We start from the raw sequence: 26,064 nt of genomic DNA on the forward strand, positions 1-26,064 counted from the left end.
AATAGTAGTAAATAGAAGTAGTTGTAGTATTAATAGTATTAGAAGTTGACGTTGTAGTACTGTTATTAGTAGAAGTAGTAATATTGTTAGTAGTATTAGTAGTAGTGTTACTTGTAACAGTAGTAAATAGAAGTAGTTGTAGTATTAATAGTATTAGCAGTTGACGTTGTAGTAGTAGTAGCAGAAGATAGCACTGCTAGTAGTAATATTACTTGTAGTATTACTCACAATAATAGTAAAAGAAGTATTGACACACACAGCAGGGCACTGCATAACATGGGAGTTCAATGTGCCAACTTAGTAAAACCCAAAAAGAATGAACTTCCCAAAAAGTAGATGAAGACCTGGAACATGGAAGCTGGACTGTTCTGTGACCTTTGGACGTGTAGATGCCCCCAACCTTTGTCTGCACAGCGTTCCCCTTGTACACGTTTTGTTTGTATAAATAAAGATGAAACCTTTCTTAATATTCTGCTTGGGTGGTTCATTCGTTTTTGGTTTTGGTAAAAGGAGTCGTAGTAGTAAAAGCAGCAGCAGTAGTAGAAGTAGTAAAAACATATACCAGAAGAAGAAACAGTCGTATCAACACCAAGTCAGCTTACAAATGCCCTGGCAGGATGCAGCAGCCCCCCATGACAAAGACGGGGGGCACACAGGTGCAACTATGGATGGAGGCAGCCACTCACACACCTGCCATTTCATGGAGGGGGCGGCTGCCTAGTAAAAAACGGCACACAGACCAGGCTTGTGTAGGACGCCAGTCACACAGGTACGAGTGATGCACAGTGTCCGGCTCACAGCTTATTAATGACGCCCATACTATTAGATCAGGCGGGCTGTCCAGCACTATATAAGTGCCCCCCACCAGGACAGACGCCCCCGTTCACCCAACCAACACTTAAGGGCCTGGCTGCATCCTGCAAAAAATGTGCAACAAAACATGAAAGATAACGTATGTGATAAATACCGTACATTACAAGAGGCAGTAGTCAATATTATGGCCAAAATGCACAAGCCTGTAGAAGAAGTAATATTAGTTGTAATAACAGTAGAACTATCAGTGTTCAGAGTATTAGTAGTAGAAGAAGTAGTAGTTTTACAAATAGTAGAAGTTTTAGTATTAGTAGGAATAGTAGTAGAAGTAATAGTAGAAGTAGTAGTAGTAATAGAAGTAGTGTTGGAAGTAGTAGTAGAAATAGTAGTAATAGTGGAACTAGCAGTATAGTAGTAGTATTAGTAGTAGTAGTAATGGTAGTATTATTAGAATTTGTAGTATTATTAGAAGTAGAAGGAGTCATTTTACTAGTAATAGTATTTAACACAAACATTGAGCGTAACTTGAGTTGGTACACATGCAGAGGTTAAACACATGTTCACATTGGCCACAAAACATTAAAACCTACAAGAGAAAAAAGTAAGCGAAAACCCTGATGTAACTAAGTAAAAAAGCAAAAGTGCATTTAAATAACACAGAGTTTTCAGTAATACTGTTTTTTGATCAAAAAATAGCACAAAAGCCATCCCACCACGTCACGGTAACTCTGATCGGGACAGTCCTACACTGTCTAATATTAAAACCTTACCATGTGTCAATGTTGACCTCAGTGGGAATAAGGGCAGTATAGTAGTAGTACTTGTAGTATTTGTAGGAATAATAGTAGAAGTAGTAGCAGTAGTAGTATTAGTAGAAGTAGTAGTGATAATAACAGTTAGGCCGGCCTCACACTCGGCGTAAGACAATACGGTCTGTAATTTATGGCCGTAATACGCAGAAAAGTCCCCAAAATAGTGGTCCGTATCTCATCCGTAGGCAGGGTGTGTCAGCGTATTTTGCGCATGGCATCCTCCGTATGTAATCCGTATGGCATCCGTAATGCGAGATTTTCTCGCAGGCTGGCAATACGGACATACAATGGATCCATGGGCTCAAATAATCGTAAAAACATATATACTGTCTATATATTTATATATATATGTCAGTGAGGCTTAATATATTAATATATCATACAGCGCTAGATAGCAGAAAAGCCGGTAATTCAATTGTCGTCTTTTCCTATCGCCTTCTGAAACCCGACATGATATGAGACATGGATACATACAGTAAACCATCTCATATCCCTTGTTTTATTACATATTTCTCTTTTGTAATGTTAGTAGTGTCTGTATGCTAAATTTGGGCGCTGTAGCTATTAAAATAATGGGTTAAATTGCGGAAAAAATTGTCGTGGGCTCCCGCGCAATTTTCTCCACCAGAGTGGGAAAGCCAATGACTGAGGGCAGATATTAATAGCCTGGAGAGGGTCCACGGTTATTGCCCCCCCTGGCTAAAAACACCTGCCCCCAGCCACCCCAGAAAAGGCACATCTGGAAGATGCGCCTATTCCGGCACTTGGCCACTCTCTTCCCACTCCCGTGTAGCGGTGGGATATGGGGTAATGAAGGGTTAATGTCACCTTGTAAGGTGACATTAAGCCAGATTAATAATGGAGAGGCGTCAACTATGACACCTATCCATTATTAATCCAATAGTATGAAATGGTTACAAATAGGATAGGAGCAGGGGCATAGAGAAGCATTGTACCATATGCAATCCGTATTTTCTGCACCTCTCATACGTCCGTAAATCTCGCTAGTGTGACGCCGGCCTAATAGAAGTATCAGTGTTAGTAGTATTAGTAGACGTTGTAGTATTATAAGTAGTAGAATTAGTTTTATTAATAGTAGTATTTGTAGGAATAGTACTAGCAGTAGTAGCAGTAATAGTATTAGTAATAACAACAGTAATAGAAGTATCAGTGTTAGTAGTATTAGTAGACGCAGTATTATAAGTAGTAGTATTTTTAGTATGTGTAGGAATAGTAGTAGAAGAATTAGCTGTATTAGTAGAAGTCGTAGTAGTAATAGTAGTACTAATAGAAGTACAGTACTACAGTATTTGTACTAGTAGTAGTAGTTTTAATCATAAAGTAGACATAATAGTAGTGGTGGCTGTGTTGCTATTAGAAGTAGTGATGCTTGAACCTCCGACCATCTTGGCTTCTGGGAGACTCTGCCTCTCTAACATGCTCTTTTTATACAGTCACGTTGCCGGCTGTTTTTCATCAGTATAACTTTCTTTTCCAGCCTTTTGTGATACGCTTCGCCGCCATCGGTTTCAAAATTAGTTAATTTTTTTCAAATGAAATGTAAAAATGTCCAACGTCTAACTTCTGATCTGAGACCTGTGGGGAGTCAAAAATGGAGATAAGAGATTTCCTAATCTTTCCATTCTGGTTTTATTAACATTTAACACACGGGACAAACTTTTTGGGAAATGGTGTTGTTGTAGTAATATAGTAATTATTACTAGTAGTAGTAGCGACACCTGTAGTAATATCATCATTGCTTGTAGGAGTATTAATGATATGGCAGGAGTAACAATAGTGGTGGTGCTAAAAGCGTAAGTACAGTGGTAAAGGGAGAATGAAAATTACTAGTAGTAATAGAGGTATCATCATTACTAGTAGTAGTAATAATTATTATTATTATTATTATTATTATTATTTATTTATATAGTTATTTATTACTGAATTGTTATCTAAGTATTTTTATTGTTATTATTTATTTTTAATGTATATCTTACTTATATATTATTATCACTACTGTTATTATTTAAAAATTACCTATTTTTTATTACTGTTATTATTAAATATTATATCTTACTTCTTTTTCAGTTAAGTACTATTATTATTACTTGCATTATTATTATTATTATTATTATTATTATTATTATTATTATTATCACTTATATATCTAATATGTATCTATTTCTATTTCATATTTATTGTTTATATATCATTATTATATATTTATATATTATTATTATTATTATTATTATTACTTATTATTATTAATAGAAGTAGCATTACGTATATATTTCTTATTTATGTGTTATAATTATTTTACTTATTTTACTATTATTGTTCATATTATTATATTTGTATTATTATACTAATTGTTACATATTTATTTCTTATTATTATTTTCTTATTATTTATTATATAGTATTATTAGTTTTGCATTATTATTACCTATTTATTTCTTATGCTTTCATTATTATTATTTAAATTAATATACCTATTATTGTATTATTACTGTTACATATTTAATTTTGTATGTAATATTATTTTAATATTACTATTTTTATATTTTTTCTATTATTATTATTAGTGTTATGCATTTATTTCTTATTTAGGCATTATTATTATTTTACTATTGTTTATATATTATTTTGTATTACTTTAGTATTATTATATATTTATTTCTTAGTATTTTTTTATTATTGTTATTTTTCATATTACTATTATCACTTTCTTATTACGTATTTAATTATTATTTATGTAATATTATTGCTTATATATTATTATTATTATTATATTAGTCGTATCATTAATTAATCCGTATTTATTTCAAATGTATTTCTTGTTACTATATTATCATTATTATTATCTTTTCTTTTATCTTTTTTTTTTTTTATATAGCGCTAACATATTCCGCAGCGCTTTACCGTTTGCACACATTATTATCGCTGTCCCCGATGGGGCTCACAATCTAGGTTCCCTATCCGTATGTCTTTGGAATGTGGGAGGAAACCGGAGAACCCGGAGGAAACCCACCAAACACGGGGAGAACATACAAACTCAGTTTTAAGATTTTATTAGTCCGTTAGCACCAGGTTCTTCTAATTAATTGGCTTCCCGGTAAGATTCACATGTGTGAAGTATCATTCTGGGCCAGTCAGGGATGAGTGATTATCTTCCATGTAGACCATAAGGGAAGATGTCATAATAATAATAACATGAGACCGTCCTGTCCTGGATAATTAGATGTGCACTGGTGTCAGGCAGCTGCTGAAAGGCGCCTCATTTTTATCATTGTACCTGCTTCTCCCCCATAATCGTGCTGAATTGCCGGATGGATTTAGGCCACACTCCGTAGGTGCCGATGATCCCTTGCTGGATCAGATACGACTTAGATGTTGTGATTTTACGAAATCTATGTTTCCTTTGTGGTGAACGGTTCTCATCAGACATAACACCAAGCGCCATGTTGTGCAGCGGCAGCTGTTATCTGTCCCTTTATGCCGCCCCGACGTGCTAAACTCTGCTATCGGCGCCCCGCAGTTTGTGGGCAAAAGAGACAAGTTTCATCACTCCGGCAGCCGGCGCTCCACATGTAATTATTCTGAGTGGAGATGAGTTCCCGTAAAGGTGATTTGAAGGGCGCCAGAGGGCTCCTCCGCACGCACCGCGCCATCCGCACATCCTCATTAGCATAGATCATGTTGTGAAGGAGCCTTGTTTTTTTTTCTTGTGTGTTTCTCATGAGCTTTCGGCTGAGATCCTTTACCTGCCAGGAACCAGGCAGATGAAACTCCCGTGTGGCCGCCCGGCTGACAGCTGACGGCCGCCGACTCCTTTTAGACTCCCGTCGTAGAGAAATTAATCTTTGTTTCCCAAATGCCCCCTACCCCTATGGTGTTTTATGTTTTCCCCTTAAAAAGTTCCATGGAAAAATCCGGAATTAAAAGGGGTTGTCTGATTTGACACTTGACGCATGCCATGAATGTCTGACTGGTGGCGTCCAATCTCTAGAAGGACCCATGGGGTCCGCCACTGGCCAACCATGTCTGGATTTCCAAAGTTTCAACAAGTCCTATTGCCCCTGCCACGATCGCTTTTCGGGATCATACCGATCTGTCATTGATCACATCTTCTACCATTTATATCCGTTTTCAGAATACGAAGAATGTGCCCATTTCTTTCCTATGGGGTCCGCCACTGGCCAACCATGTCGGGATTTCCAAGGTTTTCGACAAATCCTATTGCCCCTGCCACGATCGCTTTTCGGGATCATACCGATCTGTCATTGATCACATCTTCTACCATTTATATCCGTTTTCAGAATACCCCTTTAATTTCTCATTTCCAGTAGAACTCTTTTTAAAGGGGTTGTCCATAGGATATGTAACAAATGAGGTTGTCTAGAGTTGGGTGTCGAAGATGCGTATAACCAAAACTCCATTTATGTGGTCACCCAGGGGGACCTAGGACTCTTGTTCTTGTATTTGTGGTGGTCCCAAAGAATGGAAACCTCTATCTTAGGTCATACATTTTTCATTAATGAGAGTTCTATTCATAGGTTCCAAAAATTAGGATCCCGCGTTGTCGGTTAGATAACCCCCTTTAAGACGGAGGTGTACATACATTTATGGGTGCGCCTACATGACTAGCTTTTTATACCAATGTAAATCTTCTTATAATTGTTGCCTTTGTCACTCAAGTCCCCGTGTCTGGTGATATCGCTGTCAGCGAGACGTTTCTGCGATGCCAGATGGCGCCGGGTGGCACTGAAATGTGGCCATCTGGTGACAAAAAAATTAAAGCTTTTTTAATACTGACATTTTCACTTTTCCATTCCATCGGATATAAGTTCCCTTTTCAGCACTTTTCTGGGTGTTTTCATGTTTTTTAATGGGTAAATGAAGCTTTGACAGAAGCAGGATGTAGGACCGGCAGGATGCAGGACCTGTAGGAATGCAGGACCTGTAGAATGCAGGACCTGCAGGAGTGGTAACAGGCGCGACAATGACTGCACACTCCATCAGCTCATGATTTTTGTGTGGATGAGGGGATGTTGATGTAAAATTGGGACGCAGATACATTGGAAGGTGCTGATCATGGGTGTATAACAACTCAGGACACCCACCAATGGTATCAGTGGATATCACTGATGTGGTATATATACACAGTGCTCAGCATAAATGAGTACACCCCCTTTGAAAAGTAAGATTTTCATCAATATCTCTCTAAACATAAAACTAATTTCCAAAAAAAAATAATTTTAAAGATTTTTTTAACCCATAACATGAAAGTAAGGTTAATAATATAATTATTCAGTTTTAGTCTAATTAGTTGATGCAAAAATGAGTACACCCCACATCAAAAACGACTATATCTAGTATTTAGTAGGACCACCATGATTTTAAGGGTTGGGTTAAGATCAGGAGACACTTGGCCAGTAAATCACTTTCACCCTGTCCTTCTTCAGAAATGCAATAGATGCATTTTGAGTCATTGTCATGTTGGAACAGTGCACATCTACCAAGGGCCCAGGATGATGGGAGCATCATCTCCTCCATTAAGGAGCAGTACATCTGTGAATTCATAATACCACCAATGAAATGTAGCTCCCAACACCAACAGCTCATGCAGACCCACGTAAGGACAATGCCACCACCATGCCTCACTGTAGGCACCATGCTTATCCAGATCATTGTCATATTGGAAAAGTGCACGTCTACCAATGGCACAGAGTGATGGTAGCATCTTCTCTCTCACTATAGAGCAGTACACCTGTGAATTCATGATACCACTAACATGCTGCTCTCCGATATCAGCAGCTCATGCAGCCCCACATAAGGACACTGCCACTACCATGTCACTGTAGGCACTATGTATGTAGAAAAATGAATTTAGAAAAATGCATGGTACTTTCAGTGAAACATGGTTGTGGCAGTGTCCTTATATGGGAGTGCATGAGCTGTTGGTGGAAAGGAGCTTCGTTTCATTGATATTATCATGAATTCAAAGGTGTGCTGCTCTATGGTGTGAGAGAAGATGCTACTATCACTCCTTGCCCATTGTAGACGTGCAGTTCTCCAACATGACAATGATCCAAAACATGCATCTGTTACGTTTATGAAGTAGAACTGGCGGAAAATGACTCAGTGGCCAAGTGTCTCCTGTTCTCACCCAACTGAACACCTATGGGAAATTCTGAAGAGACAAGTTGTCATCACTCTCCATCCAGCGTTCAGGCTCTGTGAATTCATCATATCATCAATGAAATGTAGCTTTCCGTCATCAGCCCTTCATAAGGACACTGCCACCACCATGCTTCATTGTAGGCACTATGCATTTTTCTAAATTCATTTTTCTATCTGCATGGTGCCTACAGTGACACATGGTGGTGGCAGTGTCCTTTTCTGGCTCTGCATGAGCTTCTGGTGTCGGGGAGCTATATTTCATTGATGGGATCATGAGCTCACATATGTACTGCTCTGTAGTGAAAGAGAAGATGCTGCCATCACTTTGTGTCCTTGGTAGACGTGCACTTTTCCAACATGACAATAATCCAAAACACACATCTGTTGAGTTTCTGAAGAAGAACATGATGAAAGTGACTCAGTGGCCAAGTGTCTCCTGATGTTAACTCAACTAAAATCCTCTGGGAAATTCTGAAGAGACAAGTTGTCATCACTCTCCATCCAGCATCCAGGTTCTAAAAGATCTTATTCTTGAAGAATAGAAAAAGATGGATGGGGTCATCCTTAAAAGTATTACTTTTCAAAGGTTAGGGGGGGGTGTACTCATTTCCGCTGAGCACTGTTGTATATCCTCACTCCCCATCCTGATCAGAGATCTCTCGTTAGGCTACAATTCGTAGAAAAAAAAAAATTCTCATCCGTCTCGGAGCTCCGACCTTTTCCTGTGGACGGCACTTTCCTCATTATTTTCTGCCTGCTTTCCCTCGGCTGTTCTGTGATTTGATATAGCGGCGAGCCGGGATATTCTTGGCCGATTTTTAGAAACGCAAGAATTTTTTGTTTTCCTTTTAAATGAGCCTTCAAAATCCTGAGCGAGAAATCAAATCGTAACCTTCAGCTCTTTGCAAATAAAGCAATGAGTTTGCTCCTGTGCAATTACCATTTGTTATGCCGGGAATGTAGGACGCCTGCAGGTTGCTCAATTTTCTCCCTTCGCGGATGGTTTATGGTAAATATCTCGTGCTCACGGGCTAAAAATTGCCTTACTGTACTACTGAGGCCGGCAGACAGATGGGTGTGATGCATAGTAAATGCCACGGCCCGGATTTTTGGAGCAAATTTGTTGCATCCAGGGTCCTTTGCTACAGAAGAATCTTGACTTCGGGCAACCAAGACGTCTGAGCACAAAGCTCGTCTCCGGCTTATCTTATGTTTTTAGGTAAACTCCACTTGTTCTCCAACTTTCCCGTCCAACTACAACTTCTCTTACCAACGTGTTTTTTTAATTTGCATTATTACTATGTAGACTATACTTTTTGATCAAACTGCGTGAACCCATCTGCCTTGTAGTATTTGATCAAATATCCACTAAGAACCTCATAGTTTAAAGTCTAGTCTATATAGCAGCAATGCGATTATTAATTCATGTTTTCAATAGTTGCATATACCTCCGTGAACTCCGAGTATGTATTTTATTTTGCTGAGAAGTGCGAAGTGCTTGCCAATTTTTTTTTTTTTTTTTTTTTGCACTTTACAATTTTAGTTATTAGAGCAGGATCTTCCTTTATCCTTTAAATTTCTAGGACTAAACCCAGGAGAGATAGGTCTGGTAGTGACGGATCCCATCTGAGGAGGTCGCCTTGTCGCTGGCAGATGGGCTCACTCACACGAGTAATGTAATCTATGAAGCAGTAATGGGGATCGTTATTAATTTATTCAATGTTTGCACATACCTCAGTACGCTCAGAATACAGTTCCATCTGTTTGTTTCTATGCGTCTACTTCTCCAACTATCCTGTGTACCAGACCGGTCCTTTTTCCACTATTCTTTATACTTGACAACTTCTTCTCTAGCTGTCCTATACAAGGAACCACATCTTCTTATGTCAATCATTCCTTTTCCATCTGGTCTATAGGCTAGGCCAGTCCTTTTCCACCAGATACTAGACATCTCCTCTTTAAGTTCCCCGATATGCCAGACCTTTCTTTCTCCAATTATCTTATATTTCAGATGAATCTTTCTCCAACTATTCTATGTACCAGACCACTCCTTCTCCAGTCATCCTATAAGTAAGACCACTCCTTCTCCAGTCATCCTATAAGTAAGACCACTCCTTCTCCAGTCATCCTATAAGTAAGACCACTCCTTCTCCAGTCATCCTATAAGTAAGACCACTCCTTCTCCAGTCATCCTATAAGTAAGACCACTTCTTCTCCAGTCATCCTATAAGTAAGACAACTCCTTCTCCAATCATCCTATAAGTAAGACCACTCCTTCTTCAGTCATCCTATAAGTAAGACCACTCCTTCTCCAACTATCCTATGCACAAAATAACTCCTCCAACTATCCTATGTTCCAGACTAATTCTTCTCCAATTGTCCTATATACCAGGCCACTGCTTCTCCAACTATCCTTCTAACCAGATCACTCCTATGTCAGCTCCTCAATATACCAGATTCCCCCTTTTCCTATTATCTTTTTTGTCATACCACTCCTTCTCTGACTATCCTGTATACCAGACCACTCCAATGATCTTATATACCAGACCACTCCTTCTCCAATGATCTTATATACCGGACCACTCCTTCTCCAATGATCTTATATACCAGACCACTCCTTCTCCAATGATCTTATATACCGGACCACTCCTTCTCCAATGATCTTATATACCAGACCACTCCTTCTCCAAAGATCTTATATACCGGACCACTCCTTCTCCAATGATCTTATATACCGGACCACTCCTTCTCCAATGATCTTATATACCGGACCACTCCTTCTCCAATGATCTTATATATCAGACCACTCCTTCTCCAATGATCTTATATACCGGACCACTCCTTCTCCAATGATCTTATATACCAGACCACTCCTTCTCCAAAGATCTTATATACCGGACCACTCCTTCTCCAATGATCTTATATACCGGACCACTCCTTCTCCAATGATCTTATATACCGGACCACTCCTTCTCCAATGATCTTATATACCGGACCACTCCTTCTCCAATGATCTTATATACCGGACCACTCCTTCTCCAATGATCTTATATACCAGACCACTCCTTCTCCAATGATCTTATATACCAGACCACTCCTTCTCCAATGATCTTATATACCGGACCACTCCTTCTCCAATGATCTTATATATCAGACCACTCCTTCTCCAATGATCTTATATACCAGACCACTCCTTCTCCAATGATCTTATATACCAGACCACTCCTTCTCCAATGATCTTATATATCAGACCACTCCTTCTCCAATGATCTTATATACCGGACCACTCCTTCTCCAATGATCTTATGTACCGGACCACTCCTTCTCCAATGATCTTATATACCGGACCACTCCTTCTCCAATGATGTTATATACCGGACCACTCCTTCTCCAATGATCTTATATATCAGACCACTCCTTCTCCAATGATCTTATGTACCGGACCACTCCTTCTCCAATGATCTTATATACCAGACCAATCTTTCTCCAATGATCTTATATACCGGACCACTCCTTCTCCAATGATCTTATATATCAGACCACTCCTTCTCCAATGATGTTATATACCAGACCACTCCTTCTCCAATGATCTTATATATCAGACCACTCCTTCTCCAATGATCTTATATACCGGACCACTCCTTCTCCAATGATCTTATATACGCCCTAACTAAAGTCACCAATGACCTACTAACTGCCAGGAGCAAGCGACACTACTCTGTCCTCCTTCTCCTGGACTTGTCTTCTGCCTTTGACACTGTAGACCACTCCCTTTTGCTACAAATCCTCTCATCCCTTGGCATCACAGACTTGGCCCTTTCCTGGATCTCGTCATATCTGACAGACCGAACATTCAGTGTCTCCCTCCCCCACACCACCTCCTCACTTCGCCCCTTGTCAGTCGGTGTTCCTCAAGGCTCTGTTCTAGGACCCCTACTCTTCTCCATCTACACTTTCGGCCTGGGACAGCTCATAGAATCCCACGGTATGCAGTACCATCTCTACGCTGACGACACGCAGATCTACCTCTCCGGACCTGACCTCTCCTCCTTGCTTACCAAAATCCCGCACTGTCTGTCTGCCATTTCAGCCTTCTTTTCTGCTCGCTTTCTACAACTGAACATGGACAAAACAGAATTCATCATCTTTCCCCCATCTCACTCTACCCCTCCACCAGACCTATCCATCAATGTCAATGGCTGCTCACTATCCCCAGTCCCACACGCCCGGTGCCTCGGGGTGATCCTCGACTCTGCCCTCTCTTTCAAGCCACATATCCAAGCCCTTGCCTCCTCCTGTCGTCTCAAACTCAAAAATATTTCCCGGATCCGTGCTTTCCTTGACCGCAACACTGCAAAAACGCTAGTGCATGCCCTTATCATCTCCCGCCTCGACTACTGCAACCTCCTACTCTCTGGACTCCCCTCTAGCACTCTGGCACCACTCCAATCCATCCTACACTCTGCTGCCCTACTAATCCACCTGTCCCCCCGCTATTCCCCAGCCTCTCCCCTGTGTCAAGCCCTTCACTGGCTTCCTATCGCCCAGAGACTCCAGTTCAAAACCCTCACACTGACATACAAAGCCATCCACAACCTGTCTCCTCCATACATCTGTGACATGGTCTCCCGGTACCTACCTACACGCGACCTCCGATCCTCCCAAGACCTCCTTCTCTACTCCCCTCTCATCTCTTCTTCCCATAACCGCATCCAAGACTTCTCCCGTGCTTCCCCCATACTCTGGAACTCTCTACCCCAACACATCAGACTTGCGCCTACCATAGAAACCTTCAAAAAGAACCTGAAGACTCATCTCTTCCGACAAGCCTACAGCCTGCAGTGATCCTCAACCTACTGAACAGCCGCACAGCCAGCTCTTCCCTCTCCTAGTGTATCCTCACCCACCCCCTGCAGACTGTGAGCCCTCGCGGGCAGGGTCCTCCCTCCTTATGTACCCGTGTGCCTTGTTATCTGCTCATGTTTAATGTATTTGTCTATATTTGCCCCGTATTCACATGTAAAGCGCCATGGAATAAATGGCGCTATAAAAATGTATAATAATAATAATAATAATATACCGGACCACTCCTTCTCCAATGATCTTATATACCGGACCACTCCTTCTCCAATGATGTTATATACCGGACCACTCCTTCTCCAATGATCTTATATATCAGACCACTCCTTCTCCAATGATCTTATGTACCGGACCACTCCTTCTCCAATGATCTTATATACCAGACCAATCTTTCTCCAATGATCTTATATATCAGACCACTCCTTCTCCAATGATGTTATATACCGGACCACTCCTTCTCCAATGATCTTATATACCAGACCACTCCTTCTCCAATGATCTTATATACCGGACCACTCCTTCTCCAATGATGTTATATACCGGACCACTCCTTCTCCAATGATCTTATATACCAGACCACTCCTTCTCCAATGATGTTATATACCAGACCACTCCTTCTCCAATGATCTTATATACCGGACCACTCCTTCTCCAATGATCTTATATACCGGACCACTCCTTCTCCTATGATCTTATATACCAGACCACTCCTTCTCCAATGATCTTATATACCGGACCACTCCTTCTCCAAAGATCTTATATACCAGACCACTCCTTCTCCAATGATCTTATATACCAGACCACTCCTTCTCCAATGATCTTATATACCAGACCACTCCTTCTCCTATGATCTTATATACCAGACCACTCCTTCTCCAATGATGTTATATACCAGACCACTCCTTCTCCAATTATCTTATATATCAGACCACTCCTTCTCCAATGATCTTATATACCAGACCACTCCTTCTCCAATGATCTTATATACCAGACCACTCCTTCTCCTATGATCTTATATACCGGACCACTCCTTCTCCTATGATCTTATATACCAGACCACTCCTTCTCCAATGATCTTATATATCAGACCACTCCTTCTCCAATGATCTTATATACCGGACCACTCCTTCTCCTATGATCTTATATACCAGACCACTCCTTCTCCAATGATCTTATATACCAGACCACTCCTTCTCCAATGATCTTATATACCGGACCACTCCTTCTCCAATGATCTTATATACCAGACCACTCCTTCTCCTATGATCTTATATATCAGACCACTCCTTCTCCTATGATCTTATATACCAGACCACTCCTTCTCCTATGATCTTATATATCAGACCACTCCTTCTCCAATGATCTTATATACCAGACCACTCCTTCTCCTATGATCTTATATATCAGACCACTCCTTCTCCTATGATCTTATATACCAGACCACTCCTTCTCCAATGATCTTATATACCGGACCACTCCTTCTCCTATGATCTTATATATCAGACCACTCCTTCTCCAATGATCTTATATACCGGACCACTCCTTCTCCAATGATCTTATATACCGGACCACTCCTTCACCAATGATCTTATATACCAGACCACTCCTTCTCCAATGATCTTATATACCGGACCACTCCTTCTCCAATGATCTTATATACCGGACCACTCCTTCTCCAATGATCTTATATACCGGACCACTCCTTCTCCAATGATCTTATATACCGGACCACTCCTTCTCCTATGATCTTATATATCAGACCACTCCTTCTCCAATGATCTTATATACCGGACCACTCCTTCTCCAATGATCTTATATACCGGACCACTCCTTCTCCAATGATCTTATATACCGGACCACTCCTTCTCCAATGATCTTATATACCGGACCACTCCTTCTCCAATGATCTTATATACCGGACCACTCCTTCTCCAATGATCTTATATACCGGACCACTCCTTCTCCAATGATCTTATATACCGGACCACTCCTTCTCCAATTATCTTATATACCGGACCACTCCTTCTCCAATGATCTTATATACCGGACCACTCCTTCTCCAATTATCTTATATACCGGACCACTCCTTCTCCAATGATCTTATATACCAGACCACTCTTTCTCTGAATATTCTATATATCAGACCACTCCTTCCCCGACAATCATGTATACTCCTTTTCCAGATCCCTTATGTAGCAGATGACTCTGACGACTGCTGACTTCTCCTATTATCTCTAATGTCAGAACACTCATTTTCTAACTATCCTGTATACCAGACAACGCCTTCCCAAATTGTCCTGTATACCAGACCACTCCTGCACCAACTATCTTGTATATCAGACCACTCCTTCTCCGACTATCTATACAAAGACCACTCTTTATCCAAGTATCCTAAATACTCGACCACTCATTCTCCAGCTCTCCTATATTCCAGACCGCTCCTTATCCGACTATCCTGTATATTAGGCCACTCCTTCCCTGACTATCCTGTATATCAGGCCCCTCCTTCCCTGACTATCCTTTATACCAGACCACTCCTTCCCTGACTATCCTGTATATCAGGCCCCTCCTTCCCTGACTATCCTGTATACCAGACCACTCCTTCCCTGACTATCCTGTATATCAGGCCCCTCCTTCCCTGACTATCCTGTATACCAGACCACTCCTTCCCTGACTATCCTGTATACCAGACCACTCCTTCCCTGACTATCCTGTATACCAGACCACTCCTTCCCTGACTATCTTGTATATCAGGCCCCTCCTTCCCTGACTATCCTGTATACCAGACCACTCCTTCCCTGACTATCCTGTATACCAGACCACTCCTTCCCTGACTATCCTGTATACCAGACCACTCCTTCCCTGACTATCCTGTATACCAGACCACTCCTTCCCTGACTATCCTGTATACCAGACCACTCCTTCCCTGACTATCCTGTATACCAGACCACTCCTTCCCTGACTATCCTGTATACCACTTCTTTTCCCATCTTCCCCATATAGCAGATGACTCCTTCTACTATTAACCCTTTTGTCAGACCCCTCATTCTCCAACTATCCAGTATACCACACCACTCTGTCCCCAACTATCCTATATAGTAGACCACTCCTCGGAATATCCTATATACCAGACCACTCTCTTCTCCAACTTTGATGTATACCAAACCATTCCTTCTCTGATTAGAACCTCCTTCTCCAACTATCCTTAATACATGACCCCTCATTCTACAATTATCCTGTTGACAATTTCCTTGTGCGCCCACGGAAGGATCGATCAGCTCCTACTCCTCATCACTGTGCCTTCTCTGGGGACCTGTCTCCGTAGGTATTTATGGCATTTTGATGTAATGGTTAGATACGCTGGTTCATTATGACTGGATTGACTCACTATGGATAAGGGGGATTTAACATGGATTACTATGGCTCGTATATATCTGTAGTAGAGGACATTGCCATTAGCCATAAAAGTACTATACTTGATTACCTAAAAGATTAATGAATATATATGATGAGATAAGTGGTTGGAGCTTGATCTGATTTTTCCTTAGGACACTTTGTTTCTGTGATATCGCTTTGTCTTGTTGGTTTTATGTATATGGATTAATAAAGATTTAATATATTTTCTATTTATGGTTCTCTTCTTGCGGCTAAGTTAATCTAAGTCCGCTTTGGGTTGCATAGCCCTACTATATGCCAGACCACTCCTTCTCCAACTATCCTGTATATCAAACCACTTCTCCTTCAACTATCCCATACACAAAGACCACTCCTTCTTCAACTATCCTGTATACCAGACCACACCTTCATCTATCCAGTACACCAGACCACTCCTTCTCCAACTATCCTGTATATCAGACCACTCCTTCTCCAACTATCCAGTACACCAGACCACTCCTTCTCCAACTATCCTGTATATCAGACCACTCCTTCTCCAACTATCCTGTATACCAGACCACATCTTCTCCAACTATCCTGTATACCAGACCACTCCTTCTCCAACTATCCTGTATACCAGACCACTCCTTCTCCAACTATCCTGTATACCAGACCACTCCTTCTCCAACTATCCTGTATACCAGACCACATCTTCTCCAACTATCCTGTATATCAGACCACTCCTTCTCCAACTATCATGTATACCAGACCACATCTTCTCCAACTATCCTGTATACCAGACCACATCTTCTCCAACTATCCTGTATACCAGACCACTCCTTCATCTATCCTGCATACCAGACCTCTCCTTCACCAACTATCATGTATACCAGACCACACCTTCATCTATCCAGTACACCAGACCACTCCTTCTCCAACTATCCTGTATATCAGACCACTCCTTCTCCAACTATCATGTATACCAGACCACTCCTTCTCCAACTATCCTGTATATCAGACCACTCCTTCTCCAACTATCCTGTATATCAGACCACTCCTTCTCCAACTATCCAGTACACCAGACCACTCCTTCTCCAACTATCCTGTATACCAGACCACTCCTTCTCCAACTATCCTGTATACCAGACCACTCCTTCTCCAACTATCCTGTATACCAGACCACTCCTTCTCCAACTATCCTGTATACCAGACCACATCTTCTCCAACTATCCTGTATATCAGACCACTCCTTCTCCAACTATCCTGTATATCAGACCACATCTTCTCCAACTATCCTGTATACCAGACCACTCCTTCTCCAACTATCCTGTATATCAAACCACTTCTCCTTCAACTATCCCATACACAAAGACCACTCCTTCTTCAACTATCCTGTATACCAGACCACACCTTCATCTATCCAGTACACCAGACCACTCCTTCTCCAACTATCCTATATATCAGACCACTCCTTCTCCAACTATCCAGTACACCTGACCACTCCTTCTCCAACTATCCTGTATACCAGACCACTCCTTCTCCAACTATCCTGTATACCAGACCACATCTTCTCCAACTATCCTGTATACCAGACCACTCCTTCTCCAACTATCCTGTATACCAGACCACTCCTTCTCCAACTATCCTGTATACCAGACCACTCCTTCTCCAACTATCCTGTATACCAGACCACATCTTCTCCAACTATCCTGTATATCAGACCACTCCTTCTCCAACTATCATGTATACCAGACCACATCTTCTCCAACTATCCTGTATACCAGACCACTCCTTCTCCAACTATCCTGTATACCAGACCACTCCTTCTCCAACTATCCTGTATACCAGACCACTCCTTCTCCAACTATCCTGTATACCAGACCACATCTTCTCCAACTATCCTGTATATCAGACCACTCCTTCTCCAACTATCATGTATACCAGACCACATCTTCTCCAACTATCCTGTATACCAGACCACATCTTCTCCAACTATCCTGTATACCAGACCACTCCTTCATCTATCCTGCATACCAGACCTCTCCTTCACCAACTATCATGTATACCAGACCACACCTTCATCTATCCAGTACACCAGACCACTCCTTCTCCAACTATCCTGTATATCAGACCACTCCTTCTCCAACTATCATGTATACCAGACCACTCCTTCTCCAACTATCCTGTATATCAGACCACTCCTTCTCCAACTATCCTGTATATCAGACCACTCCTTCTCCAACTATCCAGTACACCAGACCACTCCTTCTCCAACTATCCTGTATACCAGACCACTCCTTCTCCAACTATCCTGTATACCAGACCACTCCTTCTCCAACTATCCTGTATACCAGACCACTCCTTCTCCAACTATCCTGTATACCAGACCACATCTTCTCCAACTATCCTGTATATCAGACCACTCCTTCTCCAACTATCCTGTATATCAGACCACATCTTCTCCAACTATCCTGTATACCAGACCACTCCTTCTCCAACTATCCTGTATATCAAACCACTTCTCCTTCAACTATCCCATACACAAAGACCACTCCTTCTTCAACTATCCTGTATACCAGACCACACCTTCATCTATCCAGTACACCAGACCACTCCTTCTCCAACTATCCTATATATCAGACCACTCCTTCTCCAACTATCCAGTACACCTGACCACTCCTTCTCCAACTATCCTGTATATCAGACCACTCCTTCTCCAACTATCCTGTATACCAGACCACATCTTCTCCAACTATCCTGTATACCAGACCACTCCTTCTCCAACTATCCTGTATACCAGACCACTCCTTCTCCAACTATCCTGTATACCAGACCACTCCTTCTCCAACTATCCTGTATACCAGACCACATCTTCTCCAACTATCCTGTATATCAGACCACTCCTTCTCCAACTATCATGTATACCAGACCACATCTTCTCCAACTATCCTGTATACCAGACCACTCCTTCATCTATCCTGCATACCAGACCTCTCCTTCACCAACTATCATGTATACCAGACCACTCCTTCTCCAACTATCCTATATACCAGACTAATCCTTCTCCAACTATCATGTATACCAGACCACTCCTTCTCCAACTATCCTATATACCAGACTAATCCTTCTCCAACTATCCTGTATATCAGACCACTCCTTCTCCAACTATCATGTATACCAGACCACATCTTCTCCAACTATCCTGTATATCAGACCACTCCTTCTCCAACTATCATGTATACCAGACCACATCTTCTCCAACTATCCTGTATACCAGACCACTCCTTCATCTATCCTGCATACCAGACCTCTCCTTCACCAACTATCATGTATACCAGACCACTCCTTCTCCAACTATCCTATATACCAGACTAATCCTTCTCCAACTATCATGTATACCAGACCACTCCTTCTCCAACTATCCTATATACCAGACTAATCCTTCTCCAACTATCCTGTATACCAGACCACATCTTCTCCAACTATCCTGTATATGAGACCACCCCTTCTCCAACTATCATGTATACCAGACCACATCTTCTCCAACTATCCTGTATATCAGACCACCCCTTCTCCAACGATCCTGTATACCAGACCACATCTTCTCCAACTATCCTGTATATCATGCCATTTCTTCTCCGACTATCCTGTACACCAGACCACTCCTTCTCCAACTATCCTGTATACCAGACCACTCCTTCTCCAACTATCCTGTATACCAGACCACTCCTTCTCCAACTATCCTGTACACCAGACCACTCCTTCTCCAACTATCATGTATACCAGACCACTCCTTCTCCAACTATCCTATATACCAGACCACTCCTTCTCCAACTATCATGTATACCAGACCACTCCTTCTCCAACTATCCTATATACTAGACCACTCCTTCTCCAACTATCCTGTACACCAGACCACTCCTTCTCCAACTATCCTGTATATCATGCCATTTCTTTTCCGACTATCCTGTACACCAGACCACTCCTTCTCCAACTATCCTATATACCAGACCACCCCTTCTCCAACTATCCTGTATACCAGACCACTCCTTCTCCAACTATCCTGTATACCAGACCACTCCTTCTCCAACTATCCTGTATATCATGCCATTTCTTCTCCGACTATCCTGTACACCAGACCACTCCTCCAACTATCCTATATACCAGACCACCCCTTCTCCAACTATCCTGTATACCAGACCACTCCTTCTCCAACTATCCTGTATATCATGCCATTTCTTCTCCAACTATCCTGTACACCAGACCTCTCCTTCTCCAACTATCCTATATACCAGACCTCTCCTTCTCCAACTATCCTGTATACCAGACCACCCCTTCTCTGACTAAAAAAGATTCACTTGATTGTAGATGTGCATGTGATTTGTTGACTCTTGTGTAATATATGTTCTTCTTGTTCACAGGTGTAAATGAATTCTAGAAAGTAGTCAACCGTGAGTTGACCTGAGACGCAGCCATGAATAACACTAGCTTCGCCAATGTGTCCACAGACAACAGGACCATGATGGGGAGTCCTTACAAGACTGTAGAGGTTGTGTTCATTGTCATCGTTGCTGGATCGCTTAGCCTGGTGACTGTTATTGGAAATATCCTGGTAATGGTCTCTATAAAAGTTAATCGACATCTACAGACTGTCAATAATTATTTTCTGTTCAGCTTGGCATGTGCTGATTTAATTATTGGGGTCTTCTCCATGAACCTCTATACTTTGTACACTGTGATTGGTTACTGGCCATTAGGGCCTGTGGTTTGTGACCTTTGGCTGGCCCTGGACTATGTCGTCAGCAATGCCTCGGTCATGAACCTTCTCATAATCAGCTTTGACCGATATTTCTGCGTGACAAAACCACTGACCTATCCAGTAAGAAGAACCACCAAAATGGCTGGAATGATGATCGCCGCAGCTTGGGTGTTGTCATTTATCCTATGGGCACCTGCTATACTATTTTGGCAGTTTATTGTCGGTGGGCGAACTGTTAAAGAAGGTGAATGCTACATTCAGTTCTTCTCCAATGCTGCCGTCACATTTGGCACTGCAATTGCAGCGTTCTACTTGCCAGTCATTATTATGACCATATTGTATTGGCAAATATCTCGCGCCAGTAAGAGCAGAATAAAAAAAGACAAGAAGGAGCCCACCCCCAATCAAGATCCCATATCTCCGAGCAACGTCCAAGGAAAAATAGTCAAACCAAACAATAACAACCTATCGGCCATCGAGGATGGCTTGGATCACAGCAAAATCCAGAATGGAAAAGCTTCGAGAAATTCCGTCACTGAAAATTGTGTCCAGACGGAAGGAGAGGAGAAAGAAATCTCCAACGACTCTACCTCCGTAAGCGTGGTTGGTTCGAATGCCAAGGAAGATGAAAGTGCCAAAGATGTTCCTCAAGCTTCAGGATCTCAAACCATTCCAAAAGTTGAGAACTCCAAGCTGACATGCATAAGAATCGTTACGAAATCCCAAAAGGGTGATTGTGGGTCTACAAGTGGCACCACTACAGAGATTGTCCCCAAAACTAACGGTCGGAACGGGGAAGACAAGCAGAACGTCGTGGCTCGAAAAATTGTAAAAATGACAAAACAGCCGGCCAAAAAGAAAATTCCTCCATCCAGAGAAAAGAAAGTGACGAGGACTATCTTGGCCATACTTCTAGCGTTCATTATCACCTGGACACCTTATAACGTCATGGTTTTAATCAACACTTTTTGTGACGTATGTATCCCCAACACGGTGTGGACAATTGGCTACTGGCTTTGCTATATCAACAGCACCATCAACCCTGCTTGCTACGCCCTTTGCAATACCACTTTTAAGAAAACTTTCAAACATCTCCTAATGTGTCAGTACAAAAACATTGGCTCGGCAAGGTAAAAAACAAAAAACAAAAACAAAACCACAAAAATAAAGGTGGAGCTACCATTGAAGTTTTATGCCATAGCACTTTACACTCGATTATGGAATGTGCAATCTAGGATTCTACTTCCGACACAGACCGGTGGATCATGTCCACCCACTGCACTTATATATTCATTCTTCGACTGGGTATAGGTGGAACTGGCTACTGCTCTTTGATTAAAAACAAAAAAAGATTTAAAAAAAAAAAGGAAAAACTTCAAAGGGCTTTTGAGGTCCATTCATTTTCATATCTGTATTATTACCATATATATTTTTACGCGTTTCGAGACTTATTCTACAGACGCAAGTTTTCGAGATCTCAACGTATCGGACTGAACAAATGAAAAATAAAAATAAACACGATCACTTTGGGATTAAAAACGTATCCTTTGACTTTTTTGTGGTACGACCATCTAAGGCATTGGATATATTGAGACACCTCAAGTTCCACACGGAGTTTTCAACTTTTCTCCTTGCGTTAAAACTGGCTCTTCTGTGCCTCTTCTGTGTCTTTGGTGACTGTATTCAAAAAATGTAACTCAAGTTTTTTGCCTCTTTCGGGGTCTATGTTAGAGCTTCCTGAAAAACAAAAAAAAACAAGAAAAAAAACTAGCCAAGCAAATAATATATATATATATATATGATGTTTTGTGTTCATGGCACAGATAAACACCCTTTCGTACTCGGGTCGCTGCTGATATTCATTTTCCTACAACCCCGGGGGGGGATGATGTTCAGCCATAACCCGTCAACTTAAAGGCCCATAGCCCATTTTACATAAACATAAAAAAATTTAAAAAATTGATATAGTCCAATGTAAAATGGCACTTAACCCATCCACATTTACTAAATGGTCATTGTAAAAGTCCTGACACTTACAAAGTGGTTTCTGGGGATTGTTACATAGCTGATAACCTTATAGGCATGGGCATATTGACCATATAAGATGGAGGATTTTTTTTTAATGTGTATCATTATTTTTTTTATTATTTTTTTTTAATCTGCACAGTTACCTTAAGCTCATAATGATCAAGTCGAAGACTGATTGCCTTTTTTCCGTTCTAATAGTGCCCACATTCAAGTGCATTAATTCTTTTAAAGGGACCCATCAATTATATACATTTCAGATGGGGCACATCTTAAAAAACGATCACATTTTCAATATAAAGCTCAGTAGTATCATACAACTCTATAAGTGAAATTAAAAGTCGTCAGCCAGGAATAGAAAAACATGATTTAAATTCTAAAAAAAAAAAATTTCTAAAAAAAAAAACAGCGCCACATTTTTCAACAGGTTGTTTGTGGTATTGCAGCTCAATCCCATTCATTCCAATGGAGCACAGATGAAATAATCAGACCCAACTAGAGGACATGTGTAGCAATGTTTTTTTTTTATTATTTATATTATGTTTTTTTAATCCTGTACAGCCCCTTTAATAATTAATCTTTTTGTGGGCACATTCACGACTGCGTTCCGTTCTTCTTTTTAAAAAAAAAAAAAGAACTGCAATCTGATTGGCCGCTGCGATCAGTTGCTGTGGATTAAGCCCCTCCCACCATTTTTTGCAAAATTCAAATCTTGCAAACAATTGTCAACCGTTAGGATTGCTGGTCGCTAGGCAGCAACAAAGGAAAAACGTCAACAGGCGGATTTAGACTTCTGTGTAAACCCGAAATGTTATCAATATTCAATTAAACTCTATTATTGTATAATTGTAAGACGTGTTATGAGACGGGAAATCCTTGTAATATTCTACAGGTTCAAGTAATGTAAAATCTCTAAGCAATATGACTATTTGTCTTTTTGGAATTTTTATTTTATTTTGGTTTTTTTTCATATATGTACTACTGAAAATTATTCTGAAATGTTGAAATGTGTTAAAAGCTTGCACTTGACAAGATGATAAATATAAAGGACAATTCAGCACGTGCCGTCATTCTCATCAATATGGCGTCCCGACCAGGGCTCATTCCTAGAAAGAAGATAACAATCGAGGTGCTGCACAGATCACATTCGGCCCAGGGTTTCACCACCATGTTTGATCTTATGAATGTAAAAGTAAAAAATCCCACTTTGCTCTTTCTCAATGATTCCCTATGGTTAAAAAAAAAGTTGTCGTGGAAAAAAGCATTGCAACTTTTTTCCCCCGATAATGATTTTGTTTGAGTTCATCACAAGCACTGGATAAAAAAAATGTAAAAAAATGTAAATGGTTACATACATGAATACATCACCAGAACCACCGTCAATACATTAATACATCATCAGAACCATGTTTTGAGGATTTGGAGAGTTTTTGTTTAATTTCTACTCCAAAAGATCAGTGAGAACACACCCAAACTTATACTGAATTTTTGGAGAAGAAACTCAACCAAATCCTCATCGTAATCTCAAAACTAAGTTTTGAGGATTGTTCAGTTTTAACATGCGGCACATTATGGATTGCTATATGATTAGAACCACCATCAGTACATGAATGCAGTACCAGAACCACCATCAGTACAGGAATACAATAACAGAATCACCATCAGTACAGGAATACAATAACAGAATCACCATCAGTACATGAATGCAGTACCAGAACAATCATCAGTACAGGAATACAATAACAGAATCACCATCAGTACATGAATACAATAACAGAATCACAATCAGTACATGAAAACAGTAACAGAATCACCATCAGCACATGAATACAATAACAGAATCACAATCAGTACAGAAATACAATAATAAAATCACCATCAGTACATGACTACAATAACAGAATCACAATCAGTACAGGAATACAATAACAGAATCACCATCAGTACATGAATACAATAACAGAATCACAATTAGTACATGAATACAATAACAGAATCACCATCAGTACATGAATACAATAACAGAATCACAATCAGTCCAGGAATACAATAACAGAATCACCATCAGTACATGAATGCAGTACCAGAACCACCATCAGTACAGGAATACAATAACAGAATCACCATCAGTACAGGAATACAATAACAGAATCACCATCAGTACATGAATACAATAACAGAATCGCCATCAGTACAGGAATGCAGTACCAGAACCACCATCAGTACAGGAATACAATAACAGAATCACCATCAGTACATGAATACAATAACAGAATCACCATCAGTACATGAATACAATAACAGAATCAAAATTAGTACATGAATACAATAACAGAATCACCATCAGTACAGGAATACAATAACAGAATCACCATCAGTACATGAATACAATAACAGAATCACCATCAGTACATGAATACAATAACAGAATCAAAATTAGTACATGAATACAATAACAGAATCACCATCAGTACAGGAATACAATAACAGAATCACAATCAGTACAGGAATACAATAACAGAATCACCATCAGTACATGAATACAATAACAGAATCACAATCAGTACAGGAATACAATAACGGAATCACAATCAGTACAGGAATACAATAACGGAATCACAATCAGTACAGGAATACAATAACAGAATCACCATCAGTACATGAATACAATAGCAGAATCACAATCAGTACATGAATACAATAACAGAATCACCATCAGTACATGAATACAATAACAGAATCACCATCAGTACATGAATACAATAACAGAATCACCATCAGTACAGGAATACAATAACAGAATCACAATCAGTACAGGAATACAATAACAGAATCACCATCAGTACATGAATACAATAACAGAATCACAATCAGTACAGGAATACAATAACGGAATCACAATCAGTACAGGAATACAATAACGGAATCACAATCAGTACAGGAATACAATAACAGAATAACCATCAGTACATGAATACAATAACAGAATCACAATCAGTACATGAATACAATAACAGAATCACCATCAGTACATGAATACAATAACAGAATCACAATCAGTACATGAATACAATAACAGAATCACAATCAGTACAGGAATACAATAACAGAATCACCATCAGTACATGAATACAATAACAGAATCACAATCAGTACATGAATACAATAACAGAATCCCCATCAGTACATGAATGCAGTACCAGAACCACCATCAGTACAGGAATACAATAACAGAATC

At 40.5% G+C, this 26,064-nt stretch overlaps 1 protein-coding gene across 1 annotated transcript in view; it reads left to right on the plus strand.

Moving 5' to 3' along the window:
- CHRM2 (cholinergic receptor muscarinic 2) overlaps positions 1 to 23,891 on the plus strand; it is a 175,906-nt gene extending 152,015 nt beyond the window's left edge. Inside the window, exon 3 of the mRNA XM_069763191.1 lies at positions 20,464 to 23,891. Coding sequence (XP_069619292.1) covers positions 20,517 to 21,935 — 1,419 coding nt within the window. The 5' untranslated portion in view covers positions 20,464 to 20,516 and the 3' untranslated portion in view covers positions 21,936 to 23,891. The remainder of the gene's footprint in view (positions 1 to 20,463) is intronic.
- The last annotated feature ends 2,173 nt before the right edge of the window (positions 23,892 to 26,064 follow it).

The sequence above is a fragment of the Ranitomeya imitator genome, chromosome 4, assembly GCF_032444005.1.
Source record: "Ranitomeya imitator isolate aRanImi1 chromosome 4, aRanImi1.pri, whole genome shotgun sequence".
In the NCBI taxonomy this organism is placed as follows: domain Eukaryota; kingdom Metazoa; phylum Chordata; class Amphibia; order Anura; family Dendrobatidae; genus Ranitomeya; species Ranitomeya imitator.